Raw genomic sequence first — 21,583 nt, 5'->3', positions numbered from 1 at the left:
TGCAAGAAGTATTTAAAGTGAAAAAAAAAAAAAAAAACAAGGACCTACAACCAAGATTAATCTATTCAACAAAGCTATCGTTTAGAATCAAAGGACACATACAGAGCTTCACAGATAAGGAAAAGCTAAAGGAGTTCATCACCACCAAACCAGTATTATATGAAATGCTGAAAGGTATCCTTTAAGAAGAGGAAGAAGAAGAAAAAGGTAAAGATACAAATTATGAACAATAAACATGCATCTATCAACAAGTGAATCTAAGAATGAAGTGAATAAATAATCTGGTGATCATAACAGAATCAGGGACATAGAAAAAAAAAAGAAGGCTAATAAAATAAACTCTATACATAAAAAAAAATAAAAATAAAAACTGAGAACCACTGGGAACCGATGAGTCAATGATACATTTCTCTTCATGGAAAACATTACAGCTAATAAATAAAACAAAAATAATAGAAATGTAATATCACTCATTTGAAACTCTTACAGAACTAAGGATTTAGGTTCTTGAGCATCAGTGGCTACTAACATCATCAAAAGTAACATGGTCAGACATTATGTGCCTCCTGATGAAAAACTGCAGTATCACTTATAAAGTAGTTATATCTGACAAAGGGAATAACCTGAATCTTTTCAAGTTGCCAGATGTGACTATTAAATTAGAGTAAATACAGAGAATGGGGAACATGTTAATCTTCATACACTGTGGGTATGAAAATAGCAAAATCCAGATCGTGAAATCTATGACAAGACAACACACGGCAGTACATAAATTTCAAGGAGAAAAAATAAATAAATAAAGATGGAGGGATAATCTAAATGTGAAAATGGATGTAAAAGATGTATCAGTGTGTGGGCACAATGTATGGGCCTTATCTGGATTCTGATTCAAACAGGGACATCTACAAGCAATGGGAAATTTGAACCCTGGATGGATATTTGATAATCAGTTAAGAAATTTTTGATGTTTTTAGTGTGATAATGACATTGTGGTTACATTTTTTTAAAGAATTATCTTTTAGAGATATATACTAAAGTATTTACAGATGAAATGCTATATCCGAAATGTGCTTCAAAATAATATGGGCTTGGGAAGTTGGATGAGACTATGTGCAGGAAAAGATTGACAATGGTTTCATGGCTATTGGGGTTAGATGATGGTGTTGATTCCCCCTGTCCTGTTATGTGGATGTTTCAAGTTCTCCCTAATTAAAGCTAAAAAAAAGCCAGTCATTTCTTTGTTTACATTCTACTCTCAATGTATATTTGAATATCCAATCAATTTTAAATATCCAAGGGAAGAAATTTATCAGGACTAACTTAAAAAACCAGCATATATCCATGAGCTTCATTTACTATTTACAAAGGCGGCCCATTTTTCCAGAAAAAAAAGAGAAAGTACAAAGAACAAACCTTTATTTTATTGTATCTATTTATACGCTCACTCACTTCACCTATGTATCATCTGTACTCATTGTGGCTACTGGACAGTGAATGGAAAGTCAGTCTGTACAATAAGACTGTATTCTTATAGTTATTGTTTAATTAAGTACATCATTAGTTTAATAGAACAGAAATTTACCAATATTTAAATTTACCAGCTGCCTGTTTACTACAGATAGCCAGGTAGAAAACAAAACCACAACTCTCTTCTGCTTATACTGCATTAGTCAGTTTTTAAATCAGTACACAAAATGATTTTTTCTTTTGAACAGTCTAAAATTGTGCCATCTATACTAAAAGTAATGTCAGTTTTCCTACATCCCTGCCTGCCCTTTACCTTATTGCCTTTCCATACCTTATTTTTCCATTTTCCAATGTTAGATTTCACTTATCAATTTATTTGCTATGTCTCATGTCAATAGACTTTTAAGGGAAACATAAGAACTTGCTAAAATACTAAACCTGTTGATTAAAAGGTGGGATGATGACGCATCAAAATCCTAATTTTAAATTGCTGATACTAACCGAGTTGCTTAGTTTCACCTTTTCACGATTGAATACTTTTATTGTTTCCTTCTCAAGTTCTTTATGACCCATTGTTTCTTCTGCGGGTTTCTGAAAATAATCCTTTTCTCAGGCCTTTATCTTCTGACATCCCACCGTCCACCTGCTACAACCCCAGATGTAAAGGTTACGATTCAGGGGCTTGGGCTCCATCCAGATGGAATCAGATCAGAATTTTCCCACTGGGTCCTAACACCAGGGAGGCCTGCATGATATACAACTAAGAATAATTAGCCTTTAATTAAGGGGTATTTCTTTCCTCTGTGATTGTTTTGCAACAATATCAAAACATTTATAAAATGTTTATCCTCACAGATCCTGAGGTGCATTTTCTTGAGTCATTGGCTCCTTTTCAATTACTGAAATAACCAAAGAAAGAACAAACAAACCTAAACAAGTAAATGGAAAATACATTTTCCTCCTCCTCTTATTTCTCTAGTACAGAGCCTGCTCTCGTTTATGATATTTATATCAAGATCCCCTTTGTTGCATAAAACTGATAATTAAAAGAAAAACACTTACCCAGAACAAGAAGTTGAAGACAAACATAGAATATTTTAGACAGTTATTCACACCTGCCATGTCGGAAAAGGATCAGGAATCAGATGCTGAGAATTTAGCTGTTCGTTATAGGATTGTCCGGCAATGTGCTCAGGAGTAATTTGCCTGTGGAGAATTCTGTGCCCGCGGCTTCAGAGCAGAAATAGAAAGCAAAGAAGTGAGGGGGGCAGAGGAGGGGGGGGTAATCTAGTTATTAAAGTGGATAAAAAATTAACCCACACATTTAAATATCTCAAGGGCTATCTCTAGGCGAGTATGTTCTTTTGCTTGTCATGGTTCTGGGGCACCAGGCCAGGATATTTATGGTCCTTTTTCAAAAACTGCCTCCTCTAAAGTAAACAGATATCAAGTTAAGGGAGTGGCACTGAACCCGGGAGAGAATGGCACAGTGATACTAGGTTGTTAGATTTCAGAAACCACAACCTGACTTGCCTGCCCTCTATTTTAACTATACGGAAGGAAATAAGGCTGCTTTGCAGCTTTGAGATAAAGTGACATTGTGTCTCAACTCATTTTTGCATTGCATTTTCTCAAGAATGCAAAATTTCTTTCAGGTGCAATAACATGCATTCAGAAATCGGCCCGATCTGAAGGCTTAGACATAGCAGCCTTTTATCCTTAACCCCAGAATAGTGGTAACAACCATTGCTTGTACCTGCCTTCCGAAGTTTCTCAATGTATTTCGAAACAATTTCATGGAGCTTCTTTAAATGCAGCGCAGTTTGGGGGAAGTGGGGAGGGAGAGGCTGCCCTACCTGTCATAAGAACATTCCATTTTTATCTTTATTTCTTTACGATGTAAAAAGAAAGAAGAAATTCTCAGGCGTCACTCTCTGACTCTCCTAATTGCATTCATTTTATAACGTGTAGCCATTCTGATAAGTCAGCTTGTTTTTAAGGTGGATGCTGATAAGTTATGTCTATCAAAGTTCCTCACCACCCAATTCAATTTCTGGATTCTGGGTCTCTTGGACAGAAAAAAAATTTTTTTTTGTTTTTTTTCAAAAAGAGAAGGTGGTCATAGTTCAATGACCATAGATTGTAGAGTTTGTTTCAAGTACTAATAGAAGGCAGCTGTTGCAGGTAAAGGCAAAGTTTTCTGACCTAATTAGGGAGGTGTGGACTGCTTTTGTGTAAACAATTTAGGTCATGCTAGTCTCCACATCCTGCCTCTAAAAAGAAGGATTCCCTGCCCCCACCCCTGAAATAAAAGAACCCTGTACTTCAAAAGGTTTTTTGAAAAAAAATAATTCTTTAAAATCTTTGTTATGTTCTATACAATGAGCAAGCATGAACTTCTAAAAAATGTGAATAGTTAAAAGAATATTATTCTAACTTTTACTGACATACAAAGATGCTTTTGAAACAATCCAAGTACTTGAGTATAAACATAATATGTTTTTCATGTATTAGTAGCAATAATATTTAGTGTCAAAAGCCAAATTTAGAACTAATATTAAAAAGTATTGCTTAACATTTAAATCACTAAAATTATTGGTGTTCTGTGCTATTTCCTCCTAGAAAATGGAAATTATTTTGAAATTGCTATTAAGATATCAGTACATTTAGGATTATCCATGGCTAAAAGAAGAGAGAGTTTTTAACTGAATGAAAACCCAAATGGATTTGGTTTTTATTTATCAAAAGAAACATACAGTATAGGTTAAAATACTGTTTTGTTGACAACCATGCAATTGAGTGTCTACCAAATTTCAGTTTGGAATAGATTTTTTTTTATAGGTGCTGAATCTCCTTTAAAAAATTATAGTCTTTAGTTTAAATCATAATTGAACTTTGAAACACAAAAATCAATGGATGTGTTTTTAAAGGAAAAGTACTCAATGTAATAGATTCCCCAGTCCAATTCAAAAATCTATATGAAACAGTTCACTCCTCTAAATTCTTATCCCAGTAAGTTTGAGAACACACATTTGCCCAAGCTAAATACCATAGAATCATTTTACATTCCATCTTCTTTCTTGTCTCATATCCTATCATTTCACACAATCTGTTGAGCTTCTAAATTTTCTCCAAAATCTGTTTCTTCCACCTCATTCATTCACCAGTCATTACTCAGCCTTTTGTCATCTCTTATGTGAACCATTTCAATAGTATCATAGTTTCCCTATCCTACTTCTCTACTCTCAGCACTCTAGAATTTTCTCTTTTGCTTTCCATAATTCTCCTTGTAAAATACCTACTGATCATGTAATTTTCCTGATTAGAAACCAAGCGAAGGATGCTTTCCTGTTATCTACTGGATAAATGTCCGGCTCAGAGTGACAGTGAAAGCACATGGCAAGCAGATCCCTACCCATCTTCCAGAACTCTGTCCTGCTCCTTTCTCCCCTGGCAGCCTCTACTCCTTGGCTCCAGAACCACAAAAGTGTTTCACAGGACTAGAACATAAGTTGGTATTTTATCCCTCTGCGCCATGGCATTCCTCCTACCTGGAATATCCTTTCCCACTTTCTCCACCTGGTGAGTTATTACAAACACTCCTCAGTGCTCAGTTCAAATGACACTTCACCTGTGGCACTTCCTTACCTACTCTGGGAAAACCTTGTTTCTCCATACTCATGCCCATTATAATTTGAAAAAAATAAAAATAAAAAAAAACCCTTTAGTCTAAAATTGACATCCCTTATAACACTGAGTTTTCTCTCTGCCCAATTTGATCTTTTATGCCTGAAAGACCAAAATCCTGACCTACTTATCTCTATACTGACAGCAGCTGACATTGGAGATGAAGGAATATATAACTGCAGCCAAGATTCCCAGAAAGTTGAACTAGGGACTCCTTTATAGAGTTATATGGAACTACCAACATGTTAGCACTTCCCCATAAAAAAAGTAAATATTAGGTACAGAAAAATCGTTTCTTAATTCAGGACTTGTCAAAACCTTAACTTGCTAATCGTTAAGAAGGTGACAAAGTACATAGCGATTTCCAAACAAATGTGACCTCAGAACATATTTTTGAAAATATTGGACCAGTGTTACAGCACTTACTTATAGAAACACTAACCTAGACCAACCCTCACACTTTATACATGAGAAAGGAAGCTCAGAGGGATTGAGTAGCCCAAGTTCACAACACTGGTTATTGTCAGAGCGCTTTCCAGAAAGGAGGCCTCATGGTGATCAGATCAGTATCCTTGCATCAACTATTTCTTGAGTTAAGTTCTGAGATTGTGAGTCAGTTATCAACTTACTTTTCTTGAGAAATTGTCTTAACCAATATTTAACAGTAGAAGGTTATAGTAGGGAGGGATTGGAGAGTGTTAATAATAAATCTTAGACCCAGGGAAAGACCAGGCCAGGAAGGAGAGGCAATGGAGAGTGGGATATCACAAGAAATAACTACTGAAGGAAGGAGCACAAGGAGAGTTTCAATAAATTTAGATAAAGTTTTCTTAATGCTTCCATCATGTCAATTACTATCTCTCATGGGGAATGCACTAGGAAAAGCAGGACGAAGATTCAGGTCTGATTAATCATGAAAAATCTATAAGAGGCAGTCTTATTAAACTGGGTTTTGATAGCAGTATGGGAACCCTGACAGGAAAAAGAGAGAGACTCCTTGTGCTCAGAGTAAACAGCATGAATAGAACCATCAGATACGCTATGCAAACTGGCATTTTCTCTAAGTCACAAGCAAATCAGGCTTATCTTTGAGACTTGAACTAGAAAGCAGGCATATACAGTGGTTTACATTTTCATCATGACATCATATTTCCTTCTACTAGATACACCCAATAATTCATTCAACAAATGTACTGAATGCCTACTATACTCAAGGCACTATATACTAGGTACTGGAGATATAGCAGTTTAAAAAACAAGACAAAAATATTTGCCCCATGGGGGATTTTGTTATCTATGTACACAAAGATATTGGGCAACTAGATTTCAGAAACAAAAATGTAACAATGAAGCTTTTGTTCCCAAAATCTAGTTACCCAATATATTTGTCTATGGAGTAGGTACTGAAAAAAATCATGTGTTTTAGAGGAAATATTATTTTATGTACTAGAGGCCTGGTACACGAATTCATGGGGGCAGGGGCTGCACGAGGTTGGCTGGCTGGCCTTGCCCCCGATAAGGCTGGTTGGTCAGCTCGAGTGCATGTCTTACTGACTGGTTGTTCCAGTCATTCCAGTCGTTCTGGTCACTTGGCTTTTATCCTATATTAGAGGCCTGATGCATGAAATTCATGCCCAGGGGAGGGTCCCTCAGCTCGCCGGCACCCTCTTGCAATCCGGGACCAATCCGGGACCCCTCAGGAGATGGCCGACTGCTGGTTTAGGCCCAATCCCTGGGGGACATCCCTCTCATAATTCAGGACTGCTGGTTTCTAACTGCTTGCCTGCCTGCCTGCCTGCCTGATCGCCCCTAACTACTCTGCCTGCCTGCCTAATTGCCCTAACTGCCTCTGCCTCGGCCCCTGTACCAGGGACCCAGGCTTTCCTCCTCTGGCTATCCGTAAGCATCCAGGACCTGGGCCAGCTTCACCCAGGCTGGCTGCAGGCACCCGGGACCCCGGGCGGCTTTGCCCAGGCCCCAGCTTTGTCAGGAAGGACATCCAGAATGATGTCTGGAAGACATCCAGTCTATCCAGTCTAATCAGCATAATACCCTTTTATTAGTATCCTTATATAATAAAAGGCTAATATGCAAATTGTCCCCTCTACCAAGAGTTCAACCAGGGGGCAGGGCTGGCCAGCCAACCTCCCCCCTACCGGCCCAGCCCAATCAGCTGCAATCGGGGCAGGCTGGGTGGACCCTACCCATGCACAAATTAGTGCACTGGGCCTATAGTAGATAATAAAAGGCCAGCTACCAAAAGGGTGGAATGACCAGAATGACCAGAGACCAGAACACCATGGCCCCTCGCCCAGGCTGGCCCTGCCCCCGAGGGAGCGGTTAGGGGCACTACCAGGCAACATGATAAGGTACGAGTTTGATGGGGGAAAGTCGAAGAAATAGCAGGGATGGTCTTAAAGGTCTGCAGGGTTGAGGTGGTCAGCCCGGAGTAGGTTTGGAGTGTGCTAGGGAAGGAAGAGAAAGATCCAATTGGAAAAGGCTCAGCACAGCACCTTTCTCATTGCAAACAGGGACGGCGCCAGCCATGGATTGAATGGGAGGTGGTTTCATGAGTGTGTGGCAGTACTCCCAAAACTTCACTGATTTCAAATAGTAAACAGCTATCAATGTCAAAGAACAGAAAAATCCTCTCCAACTAGAGACCCTGGATGTTGCAATACGACTGAAGGAAACACCATTTAAGGCGGAACTAGAAAAATCAGAAGTCTATCGCCAGAGGATTGTGGGATTGTGGAGGACACCTGGACGCCTACCGCTAGAATGTGAACCTGTTATTACGCATGTAGATAGTCAGCCCTATAGTCCTCAGTCTCACAGTATTTGGGCATGACTTCTGGTGGGAAATTATTTCGATTGAGGTTTGCTGTTCCCTTGTGGTGAGGAAGATCAGAAATAAAGGTTTCATTTGTTACCTTGGTTTGAAGTGAAGCGGAGGAAAATGAGATAGTGATGAATAAGAAACTTTGGAGATAGTGAAGGGCAGTTTGTCCAGACTGTTGAGAGCTCAGAATTAAAGTTTAATTAGGATAGAAATCCTGCTAATAGCACCTGATGCCTGAAATCTGAGCACTCTACTTTTAGGTTTTCCAGTTCAAATTTTTGGAGACTGCCTATTAAAACATTCCTGGTTGGAAAGTGCAGAATACCATGACCCCTCACTCAGGCTGGCCCTGCCCCACAGAGAGTGGTTAGGGGCAATCAGGCAGGTAGGCAAATGGTTAGGGATGATCAGGCAGGCAGACAAGCAGTTAGGAGCCAGCGGTCCTGGATTGTGAGAGGGATGCCCAACTGCTGGTTTAGGCCCAATCCGCAGGGCCTAAACCAGCAGTCGGACATTCCCCAAAAGGTCCCGCATTGCGAGAGGGTGCAGACTGGGCTGAGGGAACACACACACACACACACACACACACACACACACACACGAATTTCGTGCACCAGGCCTCTAGTATATACATATATCGATGAAAGAAAGCTTGTTGCCACTTGGATGTCAGACAAAGTTATTCACATTTGAAATTGCAAATATCCACATTTTTCTGTGCGGTACTATATGACAACAGGGTCTTGGGAGAGATATGGTCAAAGAAATGTGAAGTCAGAGCCTGCCACAGCAAGGTTAAAGGGCATGATACAAAAGTTTCACACTTTCATTCCTCCCACATATTGTCCAGGTGTGTGTTCGAGGAAGAGATAAGATGGAAAACCATTCTTTCTACTCATGTGATCATTTGGAAATGTTGTAAAACCAGAAAGGGTTTTATGATTCAGATGAGAGGCTTCAGCCTTTAGGATCTGGCCCACAATACTTCTATAGCTCTACCATGGTAATTTTCCATTTGAATTGAAACTCAATTTGAGAAGGTGAGAGGGATAGAAGGACAGGATGACAAATAGATTGAAGAAACAGAACAACACAGAGAAGCTGCTTGCTTGTGACAGCAATGGGGGCTACCACGCTTATCCAATGTTTGCCAAATGACTACCAAATTCCTCCAAGAGGAAGTTTTTATTTATAGACTAGAGGCCCAGTGCACAAATTTGTGCATCAGTGGAGTTCCTCGACCTGGCCTGCAGAATGGAGCCAAAATGGGCTCTCTGACATTCCCTGAGAGGTCCTGGATTGTAAGAGGGTGCACAATCAGGGCCGGGGAGGGGCGCAGGAGCTCGCCAGCCAGGGAGGGGCTACAGGAGGGCACCAGGACATGTTGGGCCCATCTCGCTCAGTCCCTATTGGCGGACCCCAGCAGTAAGCTAACCTACCAGTTGGAGTGTCTGCTCCCTGGTGGTCAGTACACATCATAGCGACTGGTCGACTGGTTGACTGCCCCCTGGTGGTCAATGCACATCATAGCAAACATTTGAGCAGCCTTAGCAGATTATTAGCACGTTATGCTTTGATTGGTTGAATGGACAACCAGATGACTAGACACTTAGCATATTAGCCTTTCATTATATAGGACTAGAGGCCTGGTACACAAAAATATGTGCACTCCGGGGGGTCCCTCAGCCTGGCCTGTGCCCTCTCGCAGTCTGGGGGATGATCCCTCGGGGGATGACCACCTGCTGGCTTAGGCCCACTCCCTGGGGGAATGGGCCTAAGTTGGCAGTCAGACATCCTTATGGCAGCCCAGAAGCCGTTGGGGGATGTCCACTTGCCAGCAGGGAGCAGGTCTAAGCTGCAGTCAGACATCCTTAGTGCTGCTGAGGAGGGGGGAGAGGTTTCCGCCACCACCACTGTACTGGTAGCCTTCAGCCTGGCTTGTGGCTGAGCAGAGCTCCCCCTGTGGGAGCGCACTGACCACCAGAGGGCTGCTCCTGCATTGAGCATCTGCCTCCTGGTGGTCAGTGTGTGTCATAGTGACCAGTCATTCCCAGTCTTTCTGCTATTGGGGTCAATTTGCGCCCCCCAGCAGGAACCCTCACCCCATGAGGGTGAGGCCAACCTGGGAGAGTGGCTGATGGCTATTTGCAGGCTGGCCACAGTTCCTTCAGGGTGGGGGTCCCCACTAGGGTGCCTGGCCAGCCTGGGTGAGGAGCTCATGGCTGTTGGCGGGCTGGCCACAGTCCCTTCAGGGTGGGGGTCCCCACTGGGGTGCCTGACCATCCTGGGTGAGGGACTGAGGGCCATTTTCAGGCTGGCTAAGATCCCCAGCGGGGACCCTCACCCCATGAGGGCATGGCCAGCCTGGGTGAGGGGCTAATGGCTGTTTGCAGGCTGGCCACAACCCCCAGCCACCCAAGCTCCCAGGGAGGCTGGCCGGAAGCAGGTATCTGGGCTTTATTTGTCTTCTAAAATTGAAACTTTGTTGCCATGAGCGGAGGCCACAGCCAGCTCAGGGAAGGCCTCCTGCTTGCTCCAGCTCCATGGCTCCCGCCTGCCATCTTGGTTGGATTAATTTGCATATAGTCGCTCTGATTGGCTGGTGAGTGTGGCTTAGGGCATAGCGAAGGTATGGCCAATTAGCATCTTTGTCTTTTATTAGTGTAGATTGCTGTCACTCTATACTTATAGGGTTTTTTTTATGGTATTGTGAATATTCCATTCATTGTCTCAAAGGCTGGTGGCAGTAGCAAAAAAAGTGATGTTGAAGTTTCTCTTCCTTATGACTGTTCTTACGTGTGGTTATGTAAGTGCATGAGGTCATGTGAAGAAAAAGATCTGGTACTCCTGAGCATTTCTCATTTTGAAAAATCATTTTTCTTATTTTTGGAAAATTGAGGTTGCTCACTTACGGTTTTTATGACCCTTTTTACAGGGACAGAGCCTTGGCTCTTGTCCTCTAGTTCAATTCCAGCATCCCTGAGACCAACATTCTTCTTATGCTTTATTTGAACACACAGCCTACCCTTCCTACCCTGTATGCTTATGGAACCTGGCTCATAAAACCTTCTGCATATTCCCACTGGGAGGGGAAGCATCTGGTATGAAAATGATCCCTCTCCTTCCTTAGGATATTTTGAAAACATAATATCTACTTGTAGTATTAATTCCAGCTCAAAAAACGTGTGGCTTGGAATAGTCATGAAGTAGCAATACAGTGTCTGTGAAGAATGGACTTCCAATAGTCTTCCTCTTTTATAGATATGCTTATTCTGAAATGTTCATCATTTGCACCTGGACATAAAGTTACTAATCATATAGGTCACATAAGGAAAAGTATGAAGGTGTGTATGAGAAAAAAAAAACGTAGACTTTAGATCACCCAAAACTATTGTTAAGAGTTTATCAGTAAAGACAGGCAAACGGTACAATAATTTCAAATGCAGTTTCTAGCCCTGATGGATTAAACATGCCCGTGAATTCTTATTAGGCTTCACTGCAGTGTTCATAGCCCTTTCATACTTGTCGCAGTTGCAGAAAGATGAGAAAGAGGCCAGCTTCTGGGTCAGGTCCTTGGCTCAGCAGCCCCTGAAAGTCAGCTTTGCCAGCCTCTCCTAAAGTGATCTGCTTCTTAGGACTGGTTCACCTTAAGTGATCTCACAGAAGCCAGACTGTCAATTTCTTTGTTTATCATGAGAAATGCACCCATCAAGCCTTCCAGCATAAGTTAGTGGCTGATCAGAAAATCTTCTCTCTCCCTGTAAGAAAGCAGCACAGAAGCCAGAGCATACACAGATGGTTTCTTGGAGGAGAAATTCAGTAGAAGAGTCAGTGAATGCATTGCCAAGATTTGATAGGCTGATGAGTCTAGCCACACCAGGGATCCGAAAGCCAAGCCCTCCAAACTGCACTCTCGGTGGGGGCAGCATCCCCACCCCTACCCCCAAAATATCACTGACATGCCACCAAATTCTTTGTCCTGCTGGTTACCTTTCCTGAACTCTGTCCAGTCCATGTCTCCTCTGTGCTCACAGCCTCTCCCCAGACAAGGGCACATGAAAATTGACTAGATATCCATTTATGAGACTGTAATTACAATTCAGTCCTGCTCCAAGATTGCATTTTAATTGCATTTTAGATATTTTTTAATTTCTTCACGTAAACATGACTGCTCTCTTGGTCCGTTCCTATAGATTTTACTAGCTGATTTCTCAGAGGTCAAATCTTATTTTCCTTTTCTCTAAATTGGAATGTGTGGCCATGTCCAGACTACAATACTTAACACGAAGATAAAGAATACAAAACAGAGCTTTGTAATCAGCAGCCCAGGATCACTGGATTCTCCATTTTTGTGCTGAATATTTGCCTGGTTGTTTGCTTGTTGAGTTTGAAGTTCAAATGCCAACCTGCTTTTTTGTGAGTTCTCTCTGAATCAGCCCTTTGTTTGGTCAGTTCACAAGGTACACATGAGCTGCCAGGCATGGTTAGGCTCTGAGGTAATAGTTAAGAGGAAGGGAAGTGACTGAAGGCCATCAACACAGAATTTTTTTAAAAAAAATGAAGAAGAAATGGAATAGGGTGGGGATGCTAATACTCTTATCAGACACCAACTGCTTAAACTGAAGGAGTCAACAAAGTGTTACAATGAATTTAACACAGGCTTACCCTATGACTGGTCCAAAATAAACATGGACATTTTACTCATAATGTTAATTAGGATCTCACAAGTGACTAATTCTAAATTAGAAAGGTTTATTCATCCTCACACAGTGGGAATGTATTGCATGGCTATTCTGGTTCCCAGGGGGAAACAAAATAACAGGAAGTCACTGTAAAAGGTCATTGATCAGGAAATACCAAATTTCCACTTTGCACCTTTATAAGAAGCAACAAAATGTGCCCCAAATAAGCTGGCGAAAGGAGAAAAGTCAGACTCTGGTTTAAATTATTTTTAAACCACTGAGAATACTACTTAGATTTCCTTGAGCACTTGGAAGATCTAGTTCTTTCTTAATGTAAGAAGGCAAAAAAAAAACCTGAAACATTCCAGGAAACCTGTGGGTTAGCACCTAAACCATAGTTCCAGAATCAAAAGGACCTGGCTACACTTTCTTCACTGTCATCCCACATAAATAGATCACCCTAAATTCAATTCATATCAAATAAGAGTATGTGTCTTTTTTTAAAAAATATATTTTATTAATTTTTTACAGAGAGGAAGGGAGAGAGATAGAGAGTTAGAAACATCGATGAGAGAGAAACATCGATCAGCTGCCTCCTGCACATCTCCTACTGGGGATATGCCCGCAACCAAGGTACATGCCCCTGACCGGAATCGAACCTGGGACCTTTCAGTCCACAGGCCGACGCTCCATCCACTGAGCCAAACCGGTTTCGGCAAGAGTATGTGTCTTTAAAAATGCAATATTCACATGCAATCATTTCAAAAACTGGGCATGAAATACACCATTTCTCCTAGAATTCTCTTCTAGATCCTTTCTTCCTTTATACTCAGCCACGAAACTGTCCTTCCCTGACTTTCTCAGTAATTCTCTTACTTATTAACACCCTGATTCATTCTGAAAGGCTTCATCCATAGGCCAACAGTGTAAGGAAATAAAAAATGTTTTCAATAAGCTACTTTGGGGATCACTGAAGTGCGTATGGGTAAAACAACGCAGAGGGGTTATTTTGCTTTGCACAATCATGCTGATCTCTAATTTTGCCTACACTAATCATTAAATCTTCAGAAAATATTCCAAAGGAGAACTTACCGATAATGTTTTTATTATGGAAAGGACCCAAACACTTTCTGTGTACTAATTTATTTATGCCATATTCATACTTGCGGTTTCAGAGAGCCAGGAATTCCCGTAAGTGCTCTGCTCTCTTTCCTCTCCACTCTTCATACTTCCTTAAATACATGAGTATGAAGAGGTATTGTTAAGCCAGAAAAACTGGCCTAGCCAAGGCCCCTCAAAAAGGAATGTGCAAATCTGGGAACACATTCCAGGATTTCCAGCTACCAGTACAGGGCTTGATGTATCGAAAATATCGGCCAGAAATGTCAAGTTTCTCGGGAATCACTGATTCTTGGACAATCCCCCAAGGAGCTTTCTGAGAAGGAAATAGTGCACAAAGCAATTCTCTGTGCAGTACAAGATTATGTCACTCCCAGGCTTTGAACCCCCTAATGGATTTCCATCACAATTAGAATGAAATCCGAAGCCACACAATCTGGGCCCTTGGCTGCCTCACTGGCCTCCTTTCCTCCCACTTTCTCCCTCACTGAAGCTGCGCCAGCCACAGTAAACTCCTTGCTGGTCCTTGGAGTTGCCTAATGTATTCCCATCTCACAGTCTTCCCATTTCCTCTTCTCTCTCTGGAATTCTCTTCATCTGTAGAGCTAGATGGTTTATCCTCTCCATTCATTGTATTACATGTTTTTGTATTACATATTTTGGAATACATTAATTTACTAGTATTATCTGCTTCCTTTCTGGAATGTAAACTTTAGGACATCAGGAACATTTTCTATGTTGTTCACTGCCATATCTCCAGAGCTCAGAATGTAGTAGGTGTTCAATAAATATTTATTGAATGAATGACTAAATAGCAAGTTACCTGAATATACCACCTAATGCATTTTTAAAATAACAACAAAGAGCACCCGTTTGTGTTCACCATTATATTGCGATTGCCTATGCCAGTGACTGGCAGATTATAACCACTATATGTGCTAGAATATAGCACTGCAAAATAAAAATAAAGTCCAGGCTGCTTTCACGGACTTTATAGTCCGCCAAATTGAGATAGCAAACAAACACACAAACAAATATACAGGAAAAGAAACCAGAAGGGGGAAAAAAGGCAGGATACTGTCTACAAAGTAGCTGAGGGAACTATTTCACATTAAATGAAACTCTGGCAGGGTAACACTTAAATTGAGTACTGCACCTGGGTCAAATCATGGGGAAACACTTAACAAACCTAAATTCGGGGCATTCTACAAAATAACTAGCCTAAAACATGTAAAGCATTACTGTCATGAATGTTAAGGAAAGACTAGGGAATTATTCCTTACTCAAAGAGCTAGAGAAAGACACAGCAACTTGGTGAAAGGCATGATCCTAAATCAGATCCTTTATATAAGAGATGCTACTGGCCAAATTAATGAACATGAATGGGTCTCCAAACAAAATTACGTGAGGATTATTTATATACTTTCTGTAATTTTGAGCTTTAGAATAAAAATAAATGGTTGCTGATAGGGGCAAAAATGAGGAACAGAAGAGTTAAATAACTTTCCCAAGGTCCCAAAGTATGTGACAAAGCCTGGACATGAACTCAGGCAGTCTAACTCCAAACCATGTGTCTTCAACCATTCTGCATGCTGTTTCTATCAACTAGGGCATATAAGTGCTTAGCATAGTGCCTCATGCAAAGTAAGCTCTCAAGCGATATTCATTATTATTATTATTAAAAATTAATACACTGAATAAATAAATAAATATTACAAGTCCTGCATGATAAGAAGGCAAAAACCAGGGTAAAATAATTCCAGACAAAAATAACCGGTAGTCCAAAGGCCCTACAGTGAGCATGAACTTGGCATGTTGCAGGGAAAAGGTTGGTGTGCACGCACTATAAAGCGTTATGGGGAGCGTGATTTGAGGTGAGATCAGAGGAGTTCCTCGGGTCCTATCCTGTGTAGAGAGAGCTGTAAGCCAGGGAAATGAGAATGAAGAGCATTTAAGTGTGACTGGAAGTATAGGCAGGTGTTATAAGCTGAATCGTGCCTGCCCCTGATTCATTTTAATATGCTATCAGCAAGATATTGAAGTAAGAGGCCCTAGGCCATGCGGCCCACAAACACATCAATTAAGCAACAATTCATGGGCAGACTTCCTTTATGAGAAATCTAGAAACTAAGTGAAAGGTTCCTAAACATGAAAAAGGTTCCTAAACACAAAAACAGATTGATGAGCCAGTAAGGAGATCCAGGACACCCCTTCCCTAGCGTCCCTCCCTCTGATGCAAAGCCATGCCATTAGAAAGAGATCTCCTGGCACCCAACTCTCCCAGGAGAGGGAAGGGTTTAGCTTGCCTATCCAGTGCTCCAACTGCTCTGAGGAGCCTCCCCAGAGAATTAACCTCAGTCTTGCCAGTTTGGGAACTTGGATGAGTCACCACAGTCTAGCAGCCTAAGAGAAAATGGAGACAGCAACTTGGGCCCACAGACACATAGCCCCACTTCTAAAAGAAGTCCAGCCCTCAGCTTTCCTGAGGAAAGAGGAGAGCCATGTACAGAGCACACCAACTTCTCTGAGGGGCTCCCCAGAAGACTGACCTCTGCCCTGCCAGGCTTGGAGCTCAGACAGGTTAGCCAACCATAGTCTAGCAGTTTGTTACCCCCAAGGCACAGGCAACAAAAACAAACAAACAAACAACAGGTGGAATTACAACAAACTGAAAACCTCCTGCCCAGCAAAGAAAACAATCAACAAAGTAAAAAAATATTGTACAGAAGGAGAGAAAAAGTTTGTAAACCATATAGCTGATAAGGAATTAATATTCAAAACATATAAGGAGTTCATACAACTCAACAAAAAACTAATAACCCAATTTTAAAAATGGGCTAAGGATTTTAATAAACATTTTTCTTATAAGACATGCAAATGGCCAACAGATATATGAAAAAAATTGCTTATTGTCACTAATCATGAGGGAAATGCAAATCAAAACCACAATGAGATATCACCTTATATATGTCAGGATAGCTATTATTAAGAAAAAAATGTTGGTGAGGATATGTAGAAATTAGAACTCTTGTACATTGTCAGTAGGCATGCAAATGTGCAGCCACTATGGAGAACAATATTACAGCTCCTCAAAAAATTAAAAATAAAACTACCATATGATCCAGCAATCCCACTTCTGTATATAAGTATACCTAAAACAATTGAAATTAAGTTCTTATTAAGATATCTACATTCCCAAGTTCATTGAAGCACTATTTACAATGGCTAGGATGTGGAAACAACCTAAATTTTGATCAGCAGATGAATAAATAAAGAAAATGTGGTATAAATACAAAATGAAATACCACTCAGCCTTAAAAATGGAAATTGTACAATATGTGACAACATCAATAAATTTTGAGGACATTATGCTAAGTGAAATGAGCCAGTCACAGAAAGACAAGCACTGCATTATTCCACTTATTTGAGGTATCAGAAACAATCAAATCTATAAAATCAAAGACCAGAATATTGGTTGCCAGGGTGATGAGAGAGAGGGAAATGGGGGATTATTTATTAACAAGTATAAAGTTTCCCTTAAGTAAGATAAAGTAAGTTCTAGGGATGTGTTTTATAATTTTGTACCTATCCTATATATTAAAGAGGTAATATGCAAATTACCCTCGCACCCTCACAAGATGGCTGTCTATGACCAGGCCAGCAGAGGGGTTAGTGAGGGCCAACCTAACAACTGAACAGCAGGCTACGTGGGGCGATCAGGCCGGCAGGGGGGTTAATTAGGGATGACCAAACGACTGAACAGCAGGCTGTGTGGGATGACCAGGTTGGCAGGGGGGTTGTGAGGGGCGACCAGGCCCGCAGAAGGGGGCAGTTGTGGGCAACCAGGCTGGCAGGGGACCAGTTAGGGGGCGATCAGGCAAGCAGAGGTGGTTAGGGGTAATCAGACAGGCAGGTAGAGTAGTTAGGGGCGATCAGGCAGGCAGGCAGTCAGCAGTTAGGAGCCAGCAGTCCCAGATTGCGAGAGGGATGTCCGAATGAGTCGGACATCCCCTGAGCGGGTCTGGAATTGTAGAGGGTGCAGGCCAAGCTGAGGGACCCCTCACCCTGCTGCATAAATTTCATGCACCGGGCTTCTAGTAGTAAAATAATAGGTAAATAAATGAAATGTGTCTATATTTGGACACAGGGTCTTTAAAAAGATAAAATTAGTCATTAATGTTGACCCTAATCCAATAAAATTAATGTCCTTTGGGGAAGAGGAAATTAGACACAGACACAAAGAGGAAAGACCATGTGAAGACATAGAAAGAAGACAATCACCTATAAGCTAAAGTTAGAGGCCTGCTGACAACTTGAACTCAGACTTCTAACCTCCAGAATTTTAAGACTAATTTCTGCTGTTTAAGTCACCCAGTCTGTGGTACTTTCGTATGATGGCCCTAACAAATTAATACAGAAGGTTTTAAGCAATTAAAGTGACATAATGAAGTCACTTAGGCAGAAAATGATGGTAGTTGGTCTAAGGTGATAGTTGTGCAGAGGAAGTGAAGTGACTGGATTCAAGACAGCTTTAGAAGAGAAATCAACATTGAGGATGGGAGAAATAGAGGGACATGGAAGCCACCCAGACGGCAGCATGAACAACTTGTAGACAGTGAGCTACTGAGATGCAGGAAACCGGGGGAGGAGAAGTTCTTACAATTTGAGATTACCTATCAGACACTCAAATGGAGATGTTAGGTGAACAGTTGAATATATAAATCTGGAATTGATATATAAATCTGGGCATCCTTGCTACATAGATGTTTAAAACCAAAGTACTCTGTAAGATTCCCTGAAGAGAAGGCATGAATAGTTAACATCAGAATCCTGACCCAGTTCCTGCAGCATGTCAAATTTTAAGGCTTAACAGTGAAGTAGGTAACACTGACAAGCAGTTAAAAGCGAGTTAAGAGGAAAAGTAACAAAGTAGTGTCCATGAATCAAGGGGGGAAAAGTGTCTTAAGAAGAGAGTGGGACAGCTTCCAAGTGCTGTTGAGAGGTCTAGTGAGCTGAGAACTCTCAGTCACCACTGGTGTGGGCAGTATGGACATTACTGCTATCAAAGAGAAACCAGTCAGTCACATGGCGAGAACAGAATCCAAATGGAAAGGGTTGAAGAAGAAAGAAAAAACATGAAGGTGAAATCACTTACTTTAGGCAAATATTTTAAGTGTCGCTTGAAAGGGAAGCACACAGTATATGGAAGCTGCAATAAAATATAATTCCAATGGAAATTTCAGAAGGGTCTGGAAATTTGACCCCATATTAATTAAATGGAAGGGTTTCTGACCATTTGTACAGTTAAGATTATGAGGCTTTATCTAGAATTAAACTGTTCACTGATTCTATGAAAATCTATAGGAAATCATAAATGCAGATTACAGCTTAGAAAGTGGTCATTTAAAACAGAAAAAAAAATGGAAATGTAGGGTATAAATGAACATTCTACAGGACTCTTTTGAGGAATTAAAGGTAATTTTATTCTGGTCTGATTTGCAAATCAGAGAACATAGCCTTTGGCATGAACCAAGGACATGCTTTAAGATGGGAAGAATAAGGCAAGTGTTTTCAAAGTGAGAGTCAAAGGGATAAGTTGCTAGGGAAATAGGACTGTCCCAACTATGCCCCAATTAATTAATTATCTGTCTAGATTTAGTGGGACATATGCAGGTGACCAGGGGTCAATTATAACGGCCTATCCCCTGATACTTCAACATCTAGACAGCTGAGCCGAACCGGAACGCATGAACACACAAGACAGAATTAGCATGCAATCACACAAGGTTTATTTACCTATTCCTAGTGGGTCCTAGGCTCCAGCAAAGGCCACCCGGCGATACACACCAAAAGACGGACAACGAAGATGGAGACAGACAGGTGGCCACAGTTGGTTCAGGCTCACACAGCAGAGCAGTCAGTCAGGGGCTTGTCTCAAGGAGTGACGTGGAGTCCTCCTCTTTTCAGGCAGGAGACGTTCACTGAAGAAAAATCTAATGCTTATATAGTCGGCGGTAAACAACTTGTGTCTTATCAGTGTAGGCAAGACGGTGTGCCTTTTGCTAGGAGCAGGGTGTTTACACTTTAAGGCTTAGGGCATTCACATCAAGATAGTGGGGGCGTTCACCACATTTTGGAAGTTACAGAGTATTGGGGGTCTTCACACAGCAAACATTTCACACATTAATTATTTCACACAATAATTATTTCCACACATAAGAGGGGTTTCCTTATGACCATAACATTATTATAACAGACCATAAACTTTTCATTCATTTTTGGATTGGTGGAGGTAACTGGGCTTTTAAGGGTCATCTCACTCAGTGGTCAGCAAGCGAGGTTACAAGATGAGGACAGTGAATAGTTTCAGTTCACTCATGGTCAGCAGATGGAGTCAAGGGATATGGCCAACAGTTGGAGTCATAAGACATAGTCAGCAGGGGAAGAGGATTATGAATGCCAGAGACTAGTGCCTCAGTTTCCCATGAAGTCTGGTAAGACAAGTTATGTGGTTAACTGAAAAATGCAGGGAATGCAGTTCTTTAGGTAGACAGATTCAGAGTTTAAACTGCAAAATGATCTAGTCACTCCAGCAGGGTCAGAGACCAAATTGCAGTAGGGTTTAGATATTAGATCACAAAATTATGATATTAGAAACCTCAAGGGTTTCTTGTCTTGGATAATAACAACCTAATAGGCCCTTAGGCAAATCTCTCTAAAATGTTTCAGTAACTAGAAACTGTACCTCCCACAATAGATATTAAAAAACATTACACATTTCCCAACTCTATCTGCTGACCATGTAAACTGAAACTACCCATTGTCCTCATGCTATAACCTCACTTGCTGACCACTGAGTCAGAAGACTCTTGAAAGCCCAGTTGCCCCCACCAATCCAAAAATGAATGATGTAAGTTTATGATCTCATTTCCTAGCAATTCATCCCTTTGACTCTCACTTTTAAAACACTTGCCTAGTCCTAGCTGGTTTGGTTCACTGGATAGAGCATTGGACTGCAAACTGAAGGGTCCCGGGCTTGATTCCGGACAAGGGCACATGCCTAGATTGCAGGCTTGATCCCCAGTAGGGGTCATGCAGGAGGTGGCTGATCAATGTTTCTCTCATATCATTGATGTTTCTATCTCTCTCGCCCTCCCCCTTCCTCTCTGAAATCAAGAGAAATCTACACTAATAAAAGAGAAACATGGTAATTGGCGTATGACCGCTACCCTTCCCATTGGCTAATCAGGAAGATATGCAAATTAATGGTCAACCAAGATGGCGGCTAATTTGCATACTGCAGGCAGGGAGGGCCAGCAGGAGCTGCCCTCTGGCCTGTGTGGCACCTAAGCCCCAACGCCAGCCGGGACCAAAGTGTGTGGCCCTAAGTGGCGGGGGGCTTGGCAGCTCAAACAGCCGCCTAAATCCTGACAGGTGGGCGGCAGGAGAGCTGAGTAGAGTGGGGCTGCAGGGAGCCACGGAAGGGCTGGGTGGGATCCAAGCTCCCGGGGGTCTGAGGAGAGAGCCTGAAGGTAGAGGAACCTTTGGCAAAGTGGCTGCCAGGAGCCGCGGCCATGGGGTCTGCAGGCGCACACAGGCCTCCATCTGATGGGCGATCCTGGGCAAGGGCCATGGCCTCGGGGAAGTGGCTGGCCAGGAGGCCAGCGGCCGAAGGGGCGCAGAGCAGCACCAAGGTGGGGTGCACTGGAGGAGGCTCAGGCCTGGGCAGGGTGCTGGCGGGGGGGGATCTGCCTCGCCTGCAGAGAGGGAGGTTCTGTATTGGCCC

The 21,583-nt window shown here is 41.7% G+C and overlaps 1 protein-coding gene across 4 annotated transcripts in view; it reads right to left on the bottom strand.

Moving 5' to 3' along the window:
• Positions 1–19,754, bottom strand: part of TSPAN8 (tetraspanin 8) — a 49,079-nt gene extending 29,325 nt beyond the window's left edge. The window contains exons 1-3 of one of the 4 annotated variants that reach the window (XM_015561345.1): positions 19,594–19,754; positions 2,530–2,697; positions 1,969–2,113 (exon numbers count right to left, since the gene is read on the bottom strand). In XM_015561345.1, the coding sequence (XP_015416831.1) occupies positions 1,969–2,040 (72 nt within the window). In that variant the 5' untranslated portion in view covers positions 2,041–2,113; positions 2,530–2,697; positions 19,594–19,754. Of the gene's footprint in view, positions 1–1,968; positions 2,114–2,529; positions 2,698–19,593 lie in introns of those variants that run through there. The other 3 variants (XM_006759741.2, XM_015561344.1, XM_015561346.1) reach the window with 3 other exon arrangements.
• Between the last annotated feature and the right edge of the window lie 1,829 nt (positions 19,755–21,583).

This window comes from Myotis davidii, unplaced genomic scaffold (assembly GCF_000327345.1).
Source record: "Myotis davidii unplaced genomic scaffold, ASM32734v1 scaffold54, whole genome shotgun sequence".
NCBI lineage: Eukaryota > Metazoa > Chordata > Mammalia > Chiroptera > Vespertilionidae > Myotis > Myotis davidii.
This window is presented reverse-complemented; position numbering and strand designations above follow the sequence as displayed.